The sequence below is a fragment of the Lissotriton vulgaris genome, chromosome 2_1 (genome assembly GCF_964263255.1).
Source record: "Lissotriton vulgaris chromosome 2_1, aLisVul1.2, whole genome shotgun sequence".
In the NCBI taxonomy this organism is placed as follows: Eukaryota; Metazoa; Chordata; class Amphibia; order Caudata; family Salamandridae; genus Lissotriton; species Lissotriton vulgaris.
Genome location: NC_141687.1, coordinates 1725853788 through 1725878068, shown reverse-complemented (window position 1 = coordinate 1725878068; position 24281 = coordinate 1725853788). Strand labels below are relative to the sequence as shown.

Below are 24281 nucleotides of genomic sequence, written 5' to 3'. Positions count from 1 at the left end.
TGGCAGGTTGATATGTTGGAGCGATGACTCGCACTTCATTTTCAAGGAATGATGACCAAGAAAGATAATTTCCATGCCTAGCGTCTTAAATTGCTAGAAGAGTTGCCTAGGTTTGTGATTCGCATCTTGCACTTAAAACTCGGCTGCATAGATGACTGCGGCCTCCCTGTGACTGGTGACTTACCTGTTATCGTCTTTAAAACAAGCTAGCACAGCAGCAGGGGGAGGAGGGGAGCCTGTGCGATTCACTTGAGGGAGTGATAATTGCTACCATATGGCGTCGCACGCTCCCGCAAAGTGAATCGCCACACGTGCACGCGTTCCCTTCGAAGGCAATGAAACGTGTACAGGTTTTTGGCTGAAAAGCCGTACAGACAACAAAAAGGTATTTTTGCCTAAACAGCACCTAAGCAGCACCTGCGCGCTGCGTAGGCGAGACCTAAAAAGGGCACTTTCCTACACAACCCCACCAACCGAAAGACAATGAGACTAACCTTTCCCAAGAGAGTCCTCCTCTTTCCAAGTGGAAAAACCTGAAAAAGGCCATCTGCCTTCATGGTCAACCCAGGTCTGTGCTCCAACTGTAAAGTCCATTCCCTGTAGATAGATGGACCACCTCAACAGTTTGGGGTTTTCACCTTTCATTTGCATCAGTCATCCGAGAGGATGTTGTCCGTTTGTGCAAGGAAGTGAATACCAAATAGGTATGGTCTCAGCTACTTCAGGGGAAAAACTACAGCAAAGGCTTCCCTTTGAATGCTACTCCAATGCTGTTCCCTGGGAAGCAGCCTCCTGCTCATGAAAGCAATAAGATGGACATGGCCATCATCATTGGTCTAAGTTAGGACCACTACTATCCCATGCTTAGAGGCATTAGTCTGCACTACGAACTGCTTCAAATAATCTGGGGCTTTTAGAATGAGTAAAGGGCACAGTGCTTCCTTTAGAGTATTAAAAGCCTTCTGACAACTCACTGTCCAGTTTACGTTATTTGGTTGCTTCATGGATGTCAGCTCTGGGAGGGGTGCCACAATGGTACCATACCCCTTTCAAAACCTCCTGCAGTACACAGTCAAGCCAAAGAATGACGTTGCTTGAGTCTGCGTTGTTGGACCTACCCAGTCTATAACAGTTTGGACCTTGGGCTGTAAGGGTTGAATTTGGCCTCCTACGCAATCTGACACGTGCTTGACTTGATAGTAAGGTCTGCACTTTGCAGTGCATCAATGACCTTGCCAAGAGGAATCAGGTGATCCTGCCACATGAGGCTATAGACAGCAATATCATCAAGAAATGCTGCTCAAAAAACTCCAACCCAGCAAGGACTTTGTTCACCAACCTCTGGAAGGTGGCTGGGGCATTCTTTAATCCGAATGGCATTATAGTAAACTGGTAATCTCCACCTGGGTCGAGAATGCTGATTTCCTTTTTGCTCCTGGGGTCAGACCAATCTGCCAGTACCCTGATGTTAAATCAAGAGTACTGGGAAATTTGACTACCTCCAGCCTGTCAATTAATTAATCGTCTATTTGGATACGGTGTGCATCTGTCTTGGAGACAGCATTGAGGCCTCTGTAGTCCACACAAAACCTCAGCTCTGGCTTACCACCCTTAGAGTGAGGCTTGGGGATAAAGACCACTAGGCTAGTCCAGGGACTTTCAGAGGGCATAATCACCCCTAACGCCAGCATTTTGCTGACATCCTCTCTGATGCTTTTCTGAACTTTTCTGACTGTCTGTATATTTTGTTTTTGACAGGTGTGCTGTCTCCAGTGCACGCATCATGGGTACACCAGGATGTCTGACCATGGATGAGGGTAAAGATCCCAGCATACTTCCTCAGAACATGTTTGCAGTGAGCTTGATGTTGGGCAGAGAGCGTGTCTGAATAGACAACTCCTTCAAATGACCCATCTTTAGGACTGAGGCAGATGAGGTCAGGTTAAGGCTCACTCTCTTGTTCCTGATCCTCACCAGTGACCATCAGCATGGCCACATCAGCCCTGTCATAGAAAGGTTTCAGGTGATTTACATGGATGACCCAGGGAAGGCTCATGCAAGTGCCTTGGTCAACCTGGTAGGTAACCTCCCCTTTCCTCTCTAGAATAGGGCAAGACCACTCCATTTGTCAAGGAGGGACCTAGGTGCCATAGGCTCCAACACCCATACCTTCTGCCCTTGTTGGAACTCCATAAGTGCAGCCTATTGGTCATACCAGAGCCTATGGAGCACTTTGCTTAACGCTGCCTTGTACATAAGGCAAAGCCCCTATCACCACTAAAACATCACTAAAAGTTATGTTGATGTGGTGATAGTTGCTTTTAAATATACCCCTGAGGTTTTACATATTGCCGTGGGGGCAGCTAATACAGGAACTGGAGACCCCTATTTGAATGCCAAGAAAATGTTAGAGATTTATTTTGGAAAGCAGGTTAACATAGTCATGCAGAAAAATAGGTTTTTATCCCCACGGCGTTAGAGGAGTCATGAAGCAGTGAAGCAATATGTGAGAAGTCTACAAGAGTTGGATGTTCAGTGTGACTTTGGGGAAATGACAGAACAAAGGATTCGAGATCAATTGACTGTACATTATAAAATTAATAAGATTCAAGAGAGGTTATGGGCTGCACGTAATTGAGTGGTACAGGATATCAGGTTTCCTTGGATAACCGCCTTGCAGGCCTCCCATAATATGGTATCCATCTTCAGAGATCATACATTTTTCCTAAAGTACGCCTCTATGGTGGAAGTCAGTAGTTCCCTGGTGTTCTAATCATCCAGCTCCCAGGCGTCTAGTCACCATGATATGTCTAACCCTCCATGGGTTTCGGTCTGAGTCTAGTGCAAATCGGGGAGTGGTCTGAGATGCCCGCGGTAAGTAGTGAGTGCCTTTTTACTGTCTCCCTGAAACCAGGGAGCTAAAAGATAGTCAAGTCTGGGCATAGAACCAGCAGCATACAAGGATAATCATTCGGTGCAATGTGTCTCTCACCAAATGTCCTGGAGTCCAATGGCCTCCAGGGACGTTTGTAGGCCTGTGTAGCCAGCCCATGCAGCAGCCTAATCATGTCCCATTGCAATGTAAGATTGAGATCTCACTGTATGATGGTTGCTGCCTGTGGTGCCGGAAGGATCCAGTCTCCCAGCTTCCGGAGCATTATGTTGCAATGGCCCTGTAGAAAGTACGAGGAAGTGATCACCAGTCACTCCCCATTCCAGTCACCTGGCATCATGACTTAGCAAACCTCCAAGGTCAATCCATGTGTTGTTAACCACCAGTTGAAGCTTCCCAGCAGTATGCCCACCTCTCCAGAACCGAAGGTGAACCTGGGTTGTGCCAGGACCCTGTGTCAGCCAATTCTTAGAAATGTACAGTTATTGCCCACCTGGTGAGTCTCTTGCAAAATGCCTACGTCTGGGTTGTGACAATATTGGAACCGGAAGCCCACCTCCATCTTGAATCTGTGGTTGAGCCTGTTCACATTCCAGGAGAGTATTTTGAGTCTCCCTTGTTATGTGCTATGTATCTTGTAGGTATCAAGGACCCCCTGATATGGATGCGACTCCTGGGTCAGGGACAACAATTTCTTGTAGGGATAAATACCCAGGCAGGCTAGAAAGTACAAGAGCTGGCTGACTATAGAGACAATATTAAAATAGCACAAATTATAAGATAAAAATGATTTAAGCAATGGACTGAAATGATATCAAAAAGATATACTTTAATATCAATATTAGAACCGACTTCTATGAAGTTACAGCACATGTCTGCAATTTAATTGCTAAAGATAGAGTCTTGTGTTTTGGATAACCGTGATAAAATGAACTATGTATGCTCTTTTCCAACTACTTTTCTAAATATGCTATGTATTATTACATTAGTCTGGCTGAGAAATTTGTAAATGTTTAATAATAATTTTATTGTTTATAAGAAAGCAATGCATTGTGATTTTAAATTCATTCAAATATTATCATTGTATATTTTTTTGTTTAGAAAAACTGGCTGAACATCCGTTTCTGTCCTGACGAAGACAACCAAGTTTGTCGAAACGCGTTGACACACGATATACAGCCATATGTTATGAAAGAAAAAGAACTTCTTTTTAAAAAAAACTTTGTGAAGTCTTTTTGAGAACAAACAAATGAACTTCATGAAATAATATGTCTATTGTGTAATTTATTTATTTTTATGTATACGTCTATCTTATATTTATATTAAAGTATATCTTTTTGATATCATTTCAGTCTATTGCTTAAATCATTTTTATCTTATAATTTGTGCTATTTTAATATTGTCTCTATAGTCAGCCAGCTCTTGTACTTTCTAGCCTGCCTGGGTATTTATCCCTACAAGAAAATGTGCTATGTATCACCATCCCTTGTGTCCCAGTGGGCCCATAAGTGGTTGCGAGAGTGCCAGTGCCAGTTACTTCATGTATGCCCCACATGTGGTAATGACAGTCCCCTAAAGACTTCCCCTCCCCACTACCTCAGGTTGCAAGTGTGGAACTACCCACCCACCTATGCCTGTGCTGTCTGTTCCCAACATCAAACCTGTTTAACTAGTTAAAAGTCTAGCAATCCTGGTCTCCCAATCAGGGGACAGGACGGGAATCCTGACTGCAGCAGTCCCAACTCCTATTTTACACTTGGCTCCTGTGGCTCAACATCAGGTTGAGCCGCCCCTATCTCACCTCTAGTCTCCCCATGTCCACTGGCGATCTTGCTGTCTGCTCTGTCGGGAAGGGTGTTTGTGGGCTCCCTCACCGCAGCCACCCAATGGGTGCAAACCCTCAAGTCTGTCTTATGCTTTCTCAGGAGCAGTGCAGAACCAGGATTTTTCACCATCCTGGATGTGCAGCTTCACTGGGAAAATCATTGAGTATTTCAGGTTGCATTTCCTGATGTCCTGTTTGATTCTATCAAATGAACGTCTCATCATTTACACCTCTTCAGAGTGAATGCAGAGAGCACAATGACCATGTGGTTCTCAAACAAAAGAAGGCCCTGTTACCTAGTCGCTCTCCAAACGGCATCCCGGTCCTTGAAGTTAAGGAATTGAGCAATGATTGGCTGTGGTTGTTTCCCCGGTTGGGGTGGCAGTCTGAGCACTCTATGGGATCAGAAAACTGCAAACTGTGGAGAGAAATCCCAGGTGCTCCCTCTGGTTTTTATGAAAGTCGCAATAGTTACTCACATCCGTTTCTTCTGCCTTTTCTGGTATTCCCACAAACCGTACATTGTTGCAATGAGACCTGCCCTCCATGTCTTCTGCCATGGCCTTCTGCCCTGGCATGTAGCCACTGAGTGGTCGCTTGACGGATATCGGCACCAATGGTCTTAATAGGGGTGTTATGGTGTTTCAGGTCACACTGCACTGTGGTCACATGATCAGCGATTTTTTCCCAGCAGCCCAAATTAGTGTGATGTCCACTGCATCAAGTTTGTCTCTAGGGCCACAACAATGGAGTTAGGCCCAGATCTCTTTACTGACATGAATGTATGACATTGTTCTGCATTCTGTCCATCAATTGTTCTTTTGCATTTGTCATCCTGAGTGGGATGGCATGCCCAGACGTGGGTCCCGTGCTATCCATGCCACTGGAGTCAAGCTATCATGGCTGATGAGGGCTGAAAGCACGAAACCGGTCCGAGGACGCTTGTTTCCAGTCCACGGAGGACCAAGCCTGACAATTCGAGCTGGACTGTTCCCATTGGGCGCAGGGTCAAGACTGATTTGCATATGGCTGTGTCCCAACTGGAATGGCATGGTGAGCAAAAAAATATGGATTTAGGCCCAGATCTCTGTACTGGGGTGAATATATGACATTGTTCTGCATTCTGAGCATCAATTGTTCCTTTGCACGTGTCACGCCGAGTGGGACGGGTATGCCCAGACGTGAGTCCCATGCTCTCCATGCCAATGGAGTCAAGCTATCCTGGCTGATAAGGGCTGAAAGCCCGAAACAGGTCCTACGATGCTTGTTTCCAGTCCAGGAATGACCTGGCCTGGCAGTTCAGGTTGTACTTCTCCCATTGGGGGCAGGGTCAAGACTGATTTGCATATGGCTGGGTTCCAACTGGAATGGCCTGGTGAGCAAAAAAACGATGGATTTAGGCCCAGATCTCTGTACTGGAGTGAATGTATAACATTGTTCTGCATTCTGTACATAAATTGTTCTTTTGCATTTGTCACCCCGAGTGGGACGGGTATGCCCAGACATAGGTCCCGTGCTCTCCATGCCAATGGAGTCAAGTCATCCTGTCTGATAAGGGTTGAAAGCCTGAAACTGGTGCTAGGATGCTTGTTTCCAGTCCAGGGAGGACCTAGTCTGGCAGTTCGGACTGGACTGTTCCCATTGGGCGCAGGGTCAAGACTGATTTGCATATGGCTGGGTCCCAACTGGAATGGCATGGTGAGCAAAGAAACAATGGATTTAGGCCCAGATCTCTGTACTGGGGTGAATGTATGACATTGTTCTGCATACTGTCCATCTTGCATTTCCCCCAGTTGGGGTGGCACTCTGGGCACTCTGTGGGATCAGATTACTGCAAACTGTGGAGAGTATTCCCAGGTGCTCACTCTGGTTTTTATGAAAGTCGTAATAAAGTTACTCACATCCGTTTCTTTTGCCTTTTCAGGCATTCCCACAAACCGTTTATTGTTGCAATGAGACCTACCCTCCGTGTCTTCTGCCCTGTCATGGAGCCACAGGGTGGTCGCTTGTAGTTTATGGATATTAGGAGCAATGGTCTTAATGGGAGCGTTATGGTGTTTCAGGTCGTACTCCACTGTGGTCGCATGATCAGCGATCTTTTCCATGTTAGCCCAAATGAGTGTGATGTCCACTGCATCAATTTTGTCTCAAAAGCCACCCTGATGCAATTGGTAGGACCCTTGTCCCTAGCATCATTTACCTCCATCACAGCCGGAGAGCACTCTCCATCTGCGCCCTCTTATACCCCGGAACAAATGCTTATCCAGGCAATTAGCCTGATGGGTCTTGAAGCCCTTGTCTCGTATCATGAGGCCTTCTGTCTGCGTTCCTTCGCTGCCTCTGGAGCACAAGATAACAGGACTGGGTCAGGTCCATTTTAAATCCCAGGGCTCGATTCCCACAATCTAGAAGAGGATGGAAGGCTAGAAGGCTGATGTACCCCCTAACATTCCAATAGTCGTTGGGCCAGTTGGCAGGCCGTAGAAACAGGGCAGCAGAGCGCATGGTGGTGAGGTCCCTTCTGGACCCAGATGGCTGTAGGGTCAATGAAGTGCTTCAGTGGAGTCCACAACACTCCCAAGTAGGTTCAGGGCACCCGCTTTGGCCCAGATCAGGCAGGCAGCAGCGAGGGCATCCGGGGTAGGCCTGGGTCTGAGGACTGTTTACTGCACCTGCGGCCAAAGTGGTAGAGGCCCTGTATAGGCCCAAGTAAGTGCAGGGCCGATGTGCCACAGAGCAATACCCTGGCAGCACTTCCTGGGGACTCCAGGTGGTCTTACTGTGATCCTCCCAGGTCAGCAGCAGTGAAGGGAGAGGCCACCGGACCCACGCCATGTGGACCGAGGGTCAGAAGGCGACACGTCTGGCCTCGATCAGCAGTTGGAGTGCAGTTTGGCCGCCATCTTGACCTTCATCGACCTCTTCACATTCAATGGTAGAGAATAGTGTTACAGTGCCCCCTGGACTGCAAGCCCCGTCAGCAGCCTCTTATTTCATTTGAGTGTAGTGGGCAAAGAGCACAGCCCCTGGGAGTGGTGGATAGTCATCACGGCAGAGTGTCACCAGAGCAGGAGACAAGTCAGGCTCCATGTTCTTTGGCCTCTGCTGTATGTGTTGCTGCAATTGGTACAATTGTAGCAAATCATAACCTCAACTTGAAAAATGTATGGCCTTGACTTTAAACATCGTATCCAATGACATGGAGAAGAGTGACAACTATTTGGCGTTCCAACTTAAAGTTAAAGTCATAATCCATGGATTTTGATTACTAGGCACAACAAAATGTTCAATTTGTCTGAAACTTTCTATCAAGAAAGATGTAAAATATATCTCCAATTCCATTTCTAGATTGTGGGTGTTTGTACTGTAGTGCTTGGTCCTTTTTCAGAATATGGGGCAGAAATTAGGAATTTCATGATTCAAATCATTAATCACAGGCGTCAATTACTGTGGATTTGGCAGTGCTGGAGTACACCACTAATTTTAAATTCTAACTCTTTTCCAAACATCCTTCTTACCACTGGGTTAGGGGGTTTATCAGGTGAGTGTGCCAGTCCCAATCGAGCAGTGCTCATATATAGTATAGGTGATTCTTTCCAAATACTGATCTGGAGAACCCAACGAAGGGCATTGAATATCCCATTTCAGGTATCCTCATTACTTGAAGGCATCACTGAAATTAGAGTGACGTATTTTTGATGACAAACACAAAAGGAGGGCAGAGGAGATTTAGAGACCAGAGGGTATGAACTAGCAACTCGTAAATCATTCACACAAGCAAATACCCTGGTCTAACACTGAGAGCAAGACAGAAACCTAGAATATCAAAACAGTATTCCGAAGAGCTTGTCCCGATTAGAGTGACAGTTGTAGCACGCACCGTGATTTGCTGTCACGGTGCGAGGAGAATCCCTAAGATGAAGCATGCTGCCTCTGGTGGGTGAAGGATTCTGTCCTAATAAAGGAATAGTCCTTGAACCCCTTCCATGCTCATGACGAACCCCAGCCGTCATGCACTACGGTGCTCGTGTGCTGATGACGGCTGGGGTTCGTCACGGCCCGCCCCTGTTCGTGCTGTCTACAGCACACCAGGGGAATCGCGGCCGCATCGAAGGGGTTAATATTGTAGGTTTCCAGCTTGCTCTCAGCGTTAGGCCCGGGTATTTTGTTGAGTGAATGAAGTATTTTTGATGGCCAGGCTTTGCAACCACAAGTACACTCGGTGGAAGAAGTAAGGAAACACATTTTGAGCTGCATGACGAGTGTTAATCCTGAGATGCTCTTAAAAGGGCAAAAATGAATACATGAACACATTTTCTCAAAGATTTCACAATATTTCAACATTTATCACCATGTATATTCTGCCCTCCCTGCCAATGGCTTCACTAGAGAAGTTGACTGACCCAAGGAAATCTGGACTAAGTAAGGTTCAGACAGTCAGTCGTCTGCTAATCTTCTCTTTGCTGAGGCTGGCTGGACCAAACACTGACTCGCAGAGATCTAAACAATTCTCTCCACTTCTCGACAGAGCAGCCTACAGCTGACTCCAGGTGTAAGGAGATGTGTACACAGTTGACCCCTGCTGCATTGGTTAGCAACCTACAGCCCTACATCAGTTGGTCATGTGGTACCACTGAGCTATGACACTCTGTTTTCATGTTGTATAAACCTACCTGCAACGACGGGTGTCTGCATTTGAGTTCTATTCAGAGATATAATGCCTTTTGAATCAATATCGATGACCTGGCGGGAATAATGAGAAATGTGCATTAGTTCACATTAGTAAGGCTAGAAGAGCATATACCTACATTGTTAAAAACGTAATATATTCATATGTACATACGAAAATGTGTATGTATGCTCCAGGAGTTGTAAGATAAAGATTCGTGACTATATAAGTGTGGATAGCAAGGGTGGTCTCTCATCCAGGAGGTGTAAAATGAATGGATGTCGGCTAATGTTTGGATAACTTTGCATATATATTTATCTTCTACTGGTCATTGGATTTTTGGTACATCTAAAGTTAGGACTATGACAGGGGTTCAAACAAACTGGTCCACTTTCAAGGCATTCTAAAATATATGAAGACAATCATACACATGTAAGTTAAAAATGGCAGTCCCACTGAGAGCATTGTGGGATACATACATAAAACAATGCCAAGTACTGCATGTAACAACACCAGTGTTTCACTTAAATAGACTAAGAAAGTTATTGCATAGCACAGAGAAATGCATGTACATGGAAAGTCTACGACAAACACTTTTCTAAATTACCTGAAGAATATTAAATGAAAATCAATAATTGAAAGGGTAATTGTAAAACTTAGATATGTATTCATATATTTGCCGAACATAGCACTACAACTCTGCAGGTAATATAGCTTTTAATATATAACATTACTATTGTGGAATGAGTGTGATGATCTGGAGACAGTACATTTCAGGTAGTTTTGATCGTGGCCGATCGTAGCTGAGAAGGGAAGAAGGTAGCAGGGCAAGATGCTCATGGTCCTTCTCTAATAATGGACCAACTTTCTCTCTCTCCTTACCTGTGGTTCAGCCTGGCTACTGGGGCTACCAGTTGTAAGCCTGCAGCCCACAAGGAGTTGGTTTGTTCCTCTCACACATGTAAATGGGTAAGCATTCAATTGCACACACCTGCCTACGTCCACAGACCCTCGCGCACACACACTTTTGTCAACAAGCTTTTTCGTAATTAAGAGGTAGTTTCTGCACACATTGCACCTACAAAAGGTGAATTTAAGTCTTGCTGAGCATTTGGTTCCATCCTAATGATAATGATAAAGAGCATGTTACTGATAAATGTAGTTATAAGTGTATGAGCACCTCTGTGCTTTATGTGGGTTAATTTAAAATTGCTTCTGTACTTCAAGGGAAAGCCCTTATGTTCATTGATGCTTAAGATAATGTTTGAAAGTGGACCACTTTTAAAGGAGCGAGTGTAAGAGCACAGGCCAAAATTATGAAGCTAAACTTGCTCGAGCTTGTATTAGCCATGTGAGTGCATTGCCGCAGCACTACCTCTCACATAGGGTTCTGCGGCTAACAATTTACATGGTATTTTGCAGAGCCCTGCTACTGATGGGAGGGGAAGGCAAGAGGGTGAGATACCATGTTCTCATTTACAATGTGTCTCAAGGCTGCACCTCCAGTGGGAAGATTGCACCACTATGCTAATTTTATCAACTGTACCAGCAGGGAGTTGTTACATGTTAAATGAATGCCCAACTGTCTTCTTTGTTTGAGAACCAAACTGTTGGATCATTTTCCATTGCTGGTAAAAGGGTATGTCTATATGTGCTTAGAGTTCCAGTGCAAGGCATTGCTTGAGCTTTAGCTTAATACAGTGGTTGAAAACCAATTGCTCCTTCTCCTCAGTTCATGTTCTGGAAGGAACACCTTCCTGTGCATAAACAATCATCCCCCTCAAAGCAGGCACACTTGCACTGTAGTGCAGGGGTGCCTGTGTTGGTGCTAGGCAGCTAAATTAGTGCCAGTGCAGGGGGAAATGCAAGGCTGCACCGTATTCTTGGAAAAAATTGTGCAGCCCTGCGGAGCATGGCGTTAAGCTTAGGAGGTTAACATTGCACTATCCTACTTCCTTGTAAATATGCCCCTTAGTGTTGTCCAGGGCCATACTCAGAAGCTACAGCTATCTTGGGTTAGACTTACTGTAGAGAATATCTCCATACCTCGTGGGAAACCACATTCAAATTAGAGGAGTCCATCATATCTAAATGAATGTCATGTCTTTAAATGCAGTAGTAATACCCCACTCTCATCCAATATCACTTCAATGGGTTTTGGCTGCATTAACCCCAGCAGCTACAGTCGTCTGATGTAGTTGTGCACTATATAAATGCCATCATTATCATCATCCTCACAGACCGTGTCCCTAAAGATAGTTAATGGCTTTCTTCAGAAAATATAATGGAGGGGCACTGAAATCGGTATAGAAGAACTGAGGACTGTAGAGTCCAGGTCTTACAATCATCATAGGAGGACACATCAGCATTCAGGGGAAACTCTGCTGAAGGTGTCGAATGGGAGTTGACGGTAGCAGCCTGGTGCTGTGATCCATGCAACTGTGTCGAAGAGCCTAAAAACACAGGCTACACATATCCCACTCATCTGGCGTGAGTCCAATACCTTTGTGAATAAGATTTACACCTGAAAATCTACAACTTTCTGCTAAAACATGAACAGTGGGTCTAACACCCCTCCAGCCACGGCCTTTGGACTCTTGGATTTTGAGATCCCTGGTGGTTATGCCTGGCCTCCTGTCTGGAAGGAGGGTGCACATGAGATCAACACTTTAAGCATTACCATGTTAAAGCAACAACACATTTTTGGGGCCACCCATCCCACTCTTCCTCTCAAAAACAGATGCGTTGTACTTACAGTAGAGTCTCCGGTGACAATAGTGACTGTGTTGAGGCAAGTCTCGATATCCGTGCTCCCGCATTTTTTAATTTCTCCAATGATAAAGAAAGAATCGCTAGAACATTGCTATAAAAGTAAAAAGATATAAAAAGCTTGAAGCAGGTTGCATTGTAATAGGAAACTGGCTGTAAAACGCATATTGGAGATATCATTTAATAAAATGATCACTGAGGGTGTCCTTGTGCACATAAAGGTCTCTAAGAGGCACTGTGCTGCCTTAAATGCATATTCATGTGGTTTAGGAGCGACTTAGCAGAGAACTAGGTGATATTACAGGAAAATACCAGATATTCTGTTACTTTTTGATATTTATTAACAGCAAGTAAAAAGACACAATAAAAAGTATGAATATGGACTTGAGCGACGATAAATTGATAGAAAAATGTGTTATGTTATTCACATGAATGAAGGGAACGGGTAAGAGGAACACAAACATGGTGGTACAGTAACACCAGGATCAGTATTACTCATACCATCCGGTATTGCAGTAGCTTTACCAGACAATTACCGTGGTAGTAGCTGGAAATAAGGTGGAAATCAGTGTTTCTGGCCTGATTCCCACATACTACTCTCATTTGCAGGTAGATTTACTGTAGTCTTGCAAATTTGATAGGGTCAATAAATTCCCTTACCAGCACTATTGTTATTAGTTGGTCATTCTAAATGTGGGGCTTTCAGCAGCAATTTTCTGGCTTCAAACACACCTATCTTAAACCTGTTGGGCCTCATTTATGAAAAGTGGCGCATTGCTGCGTGAAAACAGCGATGCGTCACTTTTCACTGCGCACTCCTTGTGACACCAATGATGCGTCATATTTAATGTATGACGCATCATGTCGCAAGGACTTACAGATACGTCAGTATTTCTGATGTATCTGTTAGCACAAAAGTGACACATTGCTGGAGTGTGTCACAAAAGTGACGCAACTCCAGCAATGCGTCCTTTCACATGGGGAAAGCCCCATGTGAAAGGGCTTGCGTCAGTCTTACGCCTGCTGTGAGGCAGGCGCAAGATTTTGACGCAACAGCATCCTAAAAGTGACGCAGTGAAATCTCATAGATTTCACTGCGTCACTATTACGAGGCTTTTTGCGGGGGAACGCCCCCTCTGCATACATTATACCTGACGCAGGCATAATGTGGCGCAGGGGTTTAAAAAGTGACGCATCTACCTAGATGCGTCACTTTTTAAATATGGCGCAAAGAGGTGCATATTTTACACCGCTGGTGCGTCACAAAAAGTGACGCACCGGCGGGGCAAAACTGACGCAAGGCCTCATAAATAAGGGCCGTTGTATAAAAGACCTGTGAGAGGCACCTATGCTATTAAATTCTTAGGCCCTGATTATCATTTGTGCGAATAATTCCGCCTCATGCATAATCCCCTGTTTATGCATGCATTCGAATTAAGAGCGATTAGGTATGTAAAACATCTGATAATTATCAATGCATTAAATAACTCAGCCATCGTTAAATTTTGGCAGGTCAAACCTGCCAAAGTTCAATGGGGGAAAGCCAGTCAGTATTTACCCTATCACATGGTTAGTACCAAAACTGCTTCTTATTTCAACTTGTATTAAGGTGCAATTCATCGCACTCGTGGTATAGTTATTTATCACGTGTGATAAATAGCACCTAAACTCTTAATCAGGCTGTTAGCGAGTTTCTCATTGCGCATGCTCGCCAATGGTGTATTTCCGTGTGTAGAAGCAATGCTGGCCTAACAGGGTGGCCCTGAGGACAGAAATATAGTAATGAGATGGGATAACCATCACTACAGCATGGTAACTCAAAGCAGACAGGCCTTAAGCCAACTGGTTAGATGACAGAGCCAGCTAAAGTTGAGCTGCTGGAAAACTCTAAATTACCCCTTAGGAGTTTCTCCTTTGGCAGGCCAGTTGCCGAGCGGCTGGAACAGTTGTAACACCAGAGTTCCCAGCAGTGTCTGTGGGAAGTCTTTCCCTAAAGTGCTCCAACCAGCACAACATTAACACTTTGAGCAACAATGTAATGCCTAGCAGATGGGCCAGATGTACAACGTGCAAAATAGCGCTTCGCAAATTGTGAGTCTTTTGCGACACGCAATTTGAGAGGCGCTATTTTGCATGTACAACAGTGTGTTCAAAACTGTTTGCAATTCCCAATGGGGTCTCAAATAGCGAGGCTCATGAATATTACTGAGCCTCTCGCAATTTGCGAACCCATTGGGAATGGCAGGCCCTCGCATGTATGGTGGCCTGCTGGGCTCAGCAGACCACCATGTCTGGGATTGCATTTAAATAAAGCAGCTTTTTTTTAAAAAAAAAAGCAGCTCGTTTTCCTAAAAGGAAAATGGGATGCATCCCCCCAAAAAAAAAAAAAGAAAAATTTCGTTTCATTTTTGAAGGGCAGGCAGTGGTCCCTGGGACCACTTTTTGGAGCCAGTCACGAAGGGGATCGGGTCGGGTCGCCTGGAACCCCTTCCCATTTGCGACTTCATTACCACTCTCTTGAAGAGGACGGTAATTTGCAAGAGTTTTGCGGTGGCAAAACGTTCATACATGGCTCTGCGGTCGCTATTAGGACGGAACGTCCCTTCCTAATAGCGAGTTGTGATACACTATTTTGCGAGTCGCAAATTATTTGTGAGTCGCAAATTAGTGTAAATACATGGCCCAGACTAAAGCTGCTTGCACAACGGGTCGCAAATCCATTTGCGCATGCAATTTTATGTCGTACATCTGGCCCTTTGTCATGTTAGCATTTTTTTATTTCATTGAAAAAAAACAACCAAAGCAGAAGATTTTTCCTGAAAAGTAAAAAAATAAATGTTCCTGGTGTTCCAGGAGATTTTTTCCTGGGCTGGGAGTGATTGTTTTTAGTTCCGTTGGGCTGGTGCGGCAGTCATGAATATGGAGTGATAAGTCCCACCATGAATAGAGCAAGCTGTCTGATGCTGTTATTGTGACAACCCTAAGGTGGATAAGTCAACAAAAAAAAGTTTTAAATTACAGAGGCAGGTGGAGTCCCTCCAATGGGAACATAGTGGATTCCGTGCATCTAAATGAGATGGGAGAACTGACAGATGTGCAGGATGGGACACAAGAACTTCCACCATTTACAGATAGATGTAATGGGACATCCGACCCACCAAACAATAATTGGGAGCCTTTCAATGATACTCAGCTCTAAAGCATTTATGACATGAATGTGATCGATTAAAGACTCATTGTGTGAACCTGCAGCTTTAAAGGCTCGCAGTATGGGACTTATGGCATTACACAAGTACACAGGACATGTTCTATATAATAACTGTGAATTGATCCTTCCCCTATCAATATTTATGTAACTGAATGATAGATAAATGTAGAGGCAGCAGATGTGTAATATGACTGACAAACATTCGGATGGTACTCTGGTTGGTCCAATGGTTAATTTGTAAAAAAAAACATAAGTGCCAGGGCTCTCGTCAGGAGGCAGCTTCCGCCAGCCCATTTCTCCTCTTAGAACCACCTAAGACAGAGCCATGAAACTCTTTAAGTGGCCAAAGGATGTGGCGTAATGGCCAGCGCTGCTGATTTCGGAGCTGAGGGACCAGGTTTGAGTCTCGGCGCCGGCACAACATTCTGTGATTCTAAGTGAATCACTTAATCTCCCTGTGCCTTCCAAACATTAATGTGTCCTTAACTGGTGCTCAAGCGCACGTGTTGATGATTAAGTGCTGGTGCAAAGCACCAGAAACCAACAGCTCCAATTAAGCTCTGGGTTTGTCACTAGGAATGATTGTTGATTTATACACAAGGGGCCTCATTTATGAGAAATGACGCATCACTACGTGAAAGTAGCGATGGGTCAATTCTCAGTGCGCACTCCTTGCGACATTCCTGATGCGTCATATTTAATGTATGACGCATCATGTCACAAGGAGTTACAGATACGTCAGTATTTCTGACGTATCTGTAAGCGCAAAAGTGACGCATTGCTGGAGTGTGTCACAAAAGTGACGCAACTCCAGCAATGCGTCCTTTCACATGGGGCAAGCCCCATGTGAAAGGGCTTGCATCAGTCTTACGCCTGCTGTGAGGCAGGCGCAAGATTTTGACGCAACGGCATCCTAAAAGTGACGCAGTGAAATCTCATAGTTTTCACTGCGTCACTTCTACGACCCTTCCTTCCCTGGCGCAGGTATAATGTGGCGCAGGGGTTTACAAAGTGATGCATCGACCTAGATACGTCACTTTGTAAATATGGCGCAACAAGGCGCATTTTTTTACGCCACTGGTGCATCACAAAAAGTGACGCACCGGCGGCGTAAAAGTGATGCACCGCCTCATAAATGAGGCCCATGGAGTGTAGATCAGTTATTCTCTCTGTATTGGGCAGTTCTTTTGCCACTAGTGCAGCAGTCCCCTTGTCAGTGATGAGAAGGTCTTTATATCAGTGTGTTGGCAGACTCCTGATCAGTAATGTGGCAATGACATTTCATAGACCCATCAGGTTCACTCTTCCTCTGAGCTTGCTAAACACTAACACGTTATGCTGAAAAACCCACCTGGGATAGCACATAGCTGCAATCTCCATGGAAATTGTATGACAGTTCATCACAGGTGGATATGTGGGAACCCCCTTCGACAGAGCAAAATCCTGGGCAACGAAGAGCTTCACAGACCCACTGGCCCTTAGTGCACTTACTGAAAATGAGAGAAAAAAATAAACAAGATGAGTAAAGTAAGTGGATCCATCCATCAATGTTCCACACGTTCACACGTTTTTAACTTGCTGGATGGATTCATTAGCAAATCTGCTTTGTTTGCATGGTCCCCCCAGATTTTTTTTTTACCTTTTTACCTTTTTGTGGACCCTATTTTTGCTACTTTTAGGACTTTTTAAAAACATTTTACCAGTGCTAAACAGTAGTAAGGTGTTTCTCTAAATATGTTCTGTACGTTGCAAATATCTAATAAGCTTCCCGACAAATCAATTGTACACAATGCCTAAAGTGCAAATATGACAGGGAAAGTTAAATGTCATATGCAAGTTGAAGTCTATATTTACATCACAACGCGTGACAAACATGTTTCTGCAAGGAGAACAACAGTGCTCTGGCTAGACTGCCGAATGAATGCACACTGCCGTGACATATGGCAAGAAAAAGACATTTGTTATTTAAGAAAGTCTATGATTGTATATCTGTAAATCCCCCTGAAATGTGCCCCTGGTATGAGCTACCTGATGTGGACAGGAGCAGGAGACAGAACCAAGGACAGCTTTAGCACTATGGGGCAAATTACCAACGATTAGCGATATTTATCGCTAACGAGGTTTAGCAACGAATTTTTTCACGCTAAGCATCGCCGGAAATTATCGCAGAGATAACTTGCTATTAGCAAGGTTTATCTCAGAAGTGATGAAAATCCTCGCGCTAACTGCCAAATGAGAGATTATCGCTGGAAAACTAACGATAATCTCTCGAAGTTTGGCGTCAGCTTGATGATAGGGGCTCACAAACTTAGCCATGATATCCACCTTCCATAGGATATCATGGCTAAGTCAGGAAAATACCAGGTGTAAAAAAAGCAGCGCTGACCGCGGTTAGCGCTGCTTTTTTTTATCACTAACAGGGTTAGCGAAATCCTTGATAAGAGGAGAAATGTCGCTTAACAAGATTTCTCCTATTATTTTTCTCTGGAACGCCCCCTTTGCATCTCATTAGAGATGAAAGGGGAAGCGTAGAGAAAAAGGGTGCTAACATGCGAATTTGCGTGTTAGTACCATGTTGCTGATAGGGAGATCATTCTATCTCCACTTTCTTGGCTTTTAAAGCCAAAAAAGCGGAGATAAATCCCTTGATAATATGCCCCTATGTGTTTTGGATTGGAGATGTCAGGGAGTGATGCTACTATTAAGCACCCGGAGGCTCCAAGACAGTCAGGGGCAGATTTACAAGGACTGTCCCATCTCTGCATATTAGCAGGGATGCGGCAGTAAAGATGCGACATGTGACACTACAATGCAGCGCACCGTGTCGCAGAGATAGCCAGCTTTTGTCGTAAGGGAGGAGCATTGCTGAATTCGTGTCGCAAGCATGTCGCAACTCCAGCAATGCTCAGGGGAAGCCTATACCTAACATGCTGCATCAACCCTGACGCCTGCTACAAGCAGGCATAAGGTTTGACGCAGCTGGGACGTAAAAGTGACAGTGAAATCTTGTAGATTTCACTGCATCACTTTTACGGGGCTTCCTTGCGATAGAACGGCCACCCTGCATACGTTATACCTGACGCAGGTATAATGTAGCGCAGGGCTTTACAACGTGACGCATCTCACTAGATGTGTCAAGTTGTAAATCTGTTGCATTGTGGCACATTGTTTACGATGCCGCTGCATCACAGAAGTGACCCAATGGTGTCGTAAAGATGTCGCGAGGGGCTTGTAAATCTGTCCCCAAGTTTCCAGCCACAGTAGGAGGGAATACCAGTGTTGACCCTTTCAGGTTAAAGCAGTGTCCAAAGCTAAAAACAAGCATACCTGTGTCAGCTGGGTCCTGCAATGTTGAAATAGGATATTGTGGGTCATTTTACAGTAAGACAGATAAGAAGTGCTCCATGAGGAAAGCGTGGAGACTGCAAGAAAATAGTTATGATTGGGTGGTAGGTTTTCCCTAACCACTGGCTAGTGCACAGGATAAAAATAACACCTCAACCACCACATTCTCAGAACATTCCTGGGTCTGGGAAGACTCCATATGAAGAAAAAAGAATCCTGACTTTTGACTCCTAACTCCTGATGGAAGAAGAACACTCATACAAGGTCTCAAGGACTACTCACTCCTGCTGGCTCCCATGGAGCTGAACTGCTATCCAAGGTTCAAGTGGTTGACCGTTTGCTTACCTACTTTAGGGACATAAAAAGCAGGACTCCTGACTCCAACAGAACCCATCTGACTAAAGCAGGAATTGCTAGAAAAGGCCTTCCTTCCAGCTGGAGAATCAATGACTGGAAAAAATCACTTGGTGTGTCTGATCTCGGCACAATCACGGTTGTGTTTAAGTCCTGGTTCCGCTGTTGTTTTCCTCTAGAGCTAGGCTTTTTCTATGAACTTTTCTTTTAAAATTTAAAAAATGTAAATTTCCTTTTCTGTCTCCAATACACATCTGGGATGGGTGACAGCTACACGTTGTGCATTACCTCTAACCAGCCACAACACAGGAAGGATATGCATGTCTGAGTATCCATCTACAAACATCTGCATTTTGATGGCCGGAGCAGAATGGAAGGGAGGGGCTAACACTTCACTTGAATAGGCAGTGTTTTGTCCTCACACAAAGGATTGAATACCACCCACAGATAGCCTGCAAGACAGGAAAGGGTTGAAAGGGATATGTGTGTACTTCAGAGAGCTGTTCTGTAGTCACACCCACATCAAAGGCACTTTAGAGGATAAGCACTCTATCTCTGACCCCCCCTAAAAACAGACACTGCTGGACTTCGAGCTGAAGCTCTACCGGAAGAACTGTTTTGCTGCTTTAAAGACTCAACTGGACTGCTGAACTGGAAGCCTGCATTTCTGTTTGTTGCCCTGCTGACTGCTGTTTCTGGACTTTGCTGAAGGAGAGCTGGACTCTGCCTTTTTTTCTCCAAGTGTACTCCAAGTTTTTTCTGGCTTGCCTCCTGTTGCTTGAGACTCATGGATATCAAAGTTTCTGCCGCTGTGCTGGGCCCACTGGAAGTGGTCCAGATACTTGCAACACAGATTTCACCGCATCTCCTGTTTGCATGCAGCAGAACCGGTGCATTGACCTAGAGTAAAACTGGCACATCGCATCAGAATCAGCACTTTGCCTTAGGAGATTGACTAATCAGACAGTGTATAGCAATCGCTGCAGCTTGGTGAGTTCGACGTGACCCCTGGACTGCGCAGCAGAATCTGGCACAGTGCTTGACGCCTTTGGGCTCCAGCAACCATCTTCCGAACTGATGAATCTTCTTTATTGCGGGGAGAGCATTGACACGTCCCGCATCTGCAGGCCTTAACATCAACGCATTTTGATGATTATAATTAGGGAAGGTACTTTGTTCACCAGGTCCTGTATCCGACCACTGCTCCATCACAGTTGGCCGAAACTTTGACTCAGTCCTCGTCCAGTATGACCTAAAGTAACCGTTTTTATCACTATTTGCTTCTAAGTGCTTCACTGCATTTAGGGCTGAATGTACAAAATTCTAAGTTTACATTTCCTAAATAGTGAATCTTAAGAAATCACTATTTAGGAAATGAAAAATGGAATGTACAATAATGGAGATTTCCTAACAGTGATTCCTACAGAATAGGAATTGCCATTTAGGAAATGCCAAACCATTTGTTCCTATGAGCCTGGTTTTGCATCTATTAATTTGTAATTTCCTAATGGGAAATCACAAATTAGGAAATGTTAATGCAAGAGTGACTATCGGCGTAAGGCCCCCTTCATGTACCCCGAAAAAAGTGGTGCACATGCAAAGAGGTTTAAAAAAAGACTTTTAGAGTGCTTTTTTTTCAATTGCACATTGTTACCATCAAATCCCATTTCTAGCGAACCTATATATATATGTTTGTCTTCTATAATCCTACTCGCAATCTCAGGACCTCAAATTAATTTTCACTGATCATTTCCCACTTGAAAGAATCTTGTATGGGAGGCCAAATGTATTCTATAATTACTGTTCCGATTGGAACAGTTGTCCTATTAAGTTACAAACTCAACCAAATCTGTTCCAATTTGGAAGCTATTGAAGACCGATCTTTTTCCACTGTAGTCGTTAGTATAGTTTGCCTCGTTTTTTGCTAACTCTTTCTGTGCCATTTCATCAAACATGAATTCATACACTTACATAATTTATAAATAACAAAACATATCATATTCACAAAAGTAAACTTACACATGAGTTAATCTACATGTGTAAATGTACTCTTAAGAGTTACTTTTGGCTGTTCACCATTTTCGAGTGCAATATTGCAAATAAAATGTAGATTTACACATCACCACCCTCTAGAATTGGGGTGTAGTCAATAAAAACATCTTATATGACTGTAAAGCTATTACTAGAAGTGACTTTATGACAATATTTCATGTTCCACATACTTAGGGACATAACAGAGGCGGAGATCTGGTAATGTTTTGAACTATTTCTAAGTTGAATGTTTATGTAAATTAACTTTATGTACGTATTTTAAATGTTGTTCACATTTCTAAAAATGCTACAGGACTATTAACTAAATGTTAAATTAAAATGGCAATACTCTTAAGTATATTAAATTACATGAAAACTATTTTTAAAATATGTATATAAAAATAAAACCCACCTAAAGTAATATTTTAAGTTAATGCATTATGTATTAAAAGTTAATATAAGTCATGTATAAAATATATAGTTGTTTTTTTAAAGTAGAATTTATTTTGAAATTGACATTTTTTTATTAAAATATTATTAATGACATAATATGTATCCATCTTTTTTAATATTAAAATATATTTCCGTAATTTACTATTGAGGGTGTTGCAGTGCCTGTGAGTGGCCATGGGTGGTGCTAGACCTAATTCAACTCTGAGCTTGAATAAACTTTCAACAGGTTGTGGACCCCTTTGGCTTAAGTATCTATAGAATTTAAGGGTGTGCGTATTAATGGGTCTACTTTTTTGTGGGTGGGTGCATGTCCCTCAATAATTCCATCTCTCGCACTCCCATAACTCCTTCTTACTCCTCCCAAAACCACTCCTTTGTATAGTAAGTATTCTCCATTTTCCACACATTTACTACTAAAATAAATACTGTGTGTGTGGAGATCCCCACATTCATTGCAGAGATCTCTATACATAAAAGAAAGATAGGAGAAGAGAATCATAGACCTACCCACATCAGTTAGAAACCCACATTTTAAAGTATGTTAGTACTACTATTGCAATACTAATAAAAAATAAATTTGTGTGTTGGGTGGGCTCATCACCAAAATGACACAAGCAGTGGTCTAAGTTGCATGTATGTATGTGGTATTTGCAAACACAGACCAAAGTGAAATATGTTATAGCCGAAAGGCAGGGGAGTAGTCTATTTCCGAATTGAACCTTTAGTGATTTCATCTCTCTTGACATTCCTTCCTATAAGGCTGGCATGGTCCTCAAAGAAAAGAGATACAATACATTTAAACAAGTTCAGGACCAGAAACTTAAATTATTATCTGCACTAGAAAGAAAAGCTTTACCAGATGCGGCACGGATTGGAATAGGTTCCACCTGGAGGATAAACCACTCCATTGTAGGTGCACGAGCACTGCTCAGGTGGGATGCATGTTTGGCTGCCGATGTCATCAAGTACAGTACCTACAAGAAGAGAAAAAGGTGATGAACAGATTGAATGGAATATAATCCTATGGAAAATTATTTTCCCTGAGGCACATGAAATTGCATATAATAGCCAAGGTATGTTGGAAACAGATTTGAAGCTACCTTGCAAGCTGCAATCCTTGGACAAATATTTGTGGCATTATCTTAAAGACTTCCTCTAGAAGGGTGAAAAGGTCCAGTTGGCATTCACATGCACAAGCAGAGGTTAAGCTGGTGGCACAGTGTTTTCTCACTTTTGGTAAGAGAACTTGTTAAGCAAATATCCAATTTCTCTGGTTACTTTTAAGGAAGAGCGGAAAAAGTAAATCCATATCTAATCAGAATGTCTCCACCCTCCTTTCTATATAGCTATGGAATAAAGATTGTCCAACCTCGTTGGGCGCATGGAAATGTTGTTCTAATGCCTGAAGATCATTCCAACAGGAGACTCCGGGATAAGTCAGGGAAAGCATTAGACTTGCCTTGTGGGCAGAAGCAGCCATCCAAGCAGTTCTCTCGACTGAATATGGTACTCCCATGACTGGAGCAGGTTTCCGAATCCCAGGGACCACACTCATTGTATTCCATCCCAGGAGGACAATTCATTGCTGCAAGTATAGGATGGAAGACATATCAATGTTAACAGGCTGTCAATTCCATATTTGGGATTACTGAGAAATATAAAATCTGTATTATTAGACAGAATGGCTATTACTTGTTAAAAGGGGAAACTTCACAGGAAACAGTTATGGTATGTTTATTTTGGCAGTTAAGCCAATTCAAAACCTTATCATATCTACAATGAACATGTCTTACGTAGCACAAGTTAAACATGCTCCTAGAAGGTCCAGGGAGCCACAATAGGACTCATTAAATACCGAAATAGAGGGAACCAGTAATAATAACTCCAATTAAACTGTGCAACCTCTCAATAGGAACGAGGACCCACTTCAAAGCACCTTATCCCTTAAACAGTTCCTTCCAGACACAATCCCCAACACACACACACTAGGTGACACTTACCGTTTTAAATGGACATAGCAAAATATTTTAGGCGAGGGGACAGGCACTTATGCTACACAACTCCTAAACCTTTGGCCAATCTGGCACTCCACATCAAATCCCATACAACTCTCACCTCTTTTGGAAAATGGGAAAATCTTGAACACTAATGAAGAATAGATTGCCATACTCAAAACAAGTTAAGTGGAACGATAGATGCATGCATGATTTAAATGTATTGTTCCTCATCTTTCCAAACCAAATTACAGATGCTCCTTAGTACTTGATCCTATTATATTAACTTGAGCCCTGCGAGATGTTATCGTGGGGCATGGGCCAACCTAATCCCAAGTATAATAATAACCCATCCTCCAGGTAAAAGAGAAAACAGGGCAGATCTAGCAGCTTCACTTTATTTATTTAGTGAAAGCAGTAAAGACACGGATACTCCACAGACTCACATTCAACAATAGCTGAGATTTTTTACACCTGAACTATTGGAAAGGGGCGACCACTCGGTCCCCCCGAACGTATGGCAGAGTGCCTCGATCCCCCCGGGAAGCCATTTTGGGTGGGAGGCGCGTCTCGGCTGGTATGCCCGAAGTGGCGTAGCCGGGGCGCGCCTTTTCCCGCCCTAGAGTGGGCTGGCCTAGACACTGACGCGGCCGGCCACGCCCTCGGGGCAGGCACGGGCGGGTTTACGCCCGCCCTGAAGATGGATAAAAAGGGACGCAAGACCAGAAGACATCCTCTTG

The 24281-nt window shown here is 43.8% G+C and overlaps 1 protein-coding gene across 1 annotated transcript in view; it reads right to left on the bottom strand.

Moving 5' to 3' along the window:
• LOC147733193 (mucin-5AC-like) overlaps positions 1–24281 on the bottom strand; it is a 245804-nt gene that overhangs the window by 180409 nt on the left and 41114 nt on the right. The window contains exons 8-12 of the mRNA XM_086957733.1: positions 23007–23132; positions 22404–22521; positions 16716–16854; positions 12143–12250; positions 9392–9461 (exon numbers count right to left, since the gene is read on the bottom strand). Coding sequence (XP_086813859.1) covers positions 9392–9461; positions 12143–12250; positions 16716–16854; positions 22404–22521; positions 23007–23132 — 561 coding nt within the window. The remainder of the gene's footprint in view (positions 1–9391; positions 9462–12142; positions 12251–16715; positions 16855–22403; positions 22522–23006; positions 23133–24281) is intronic.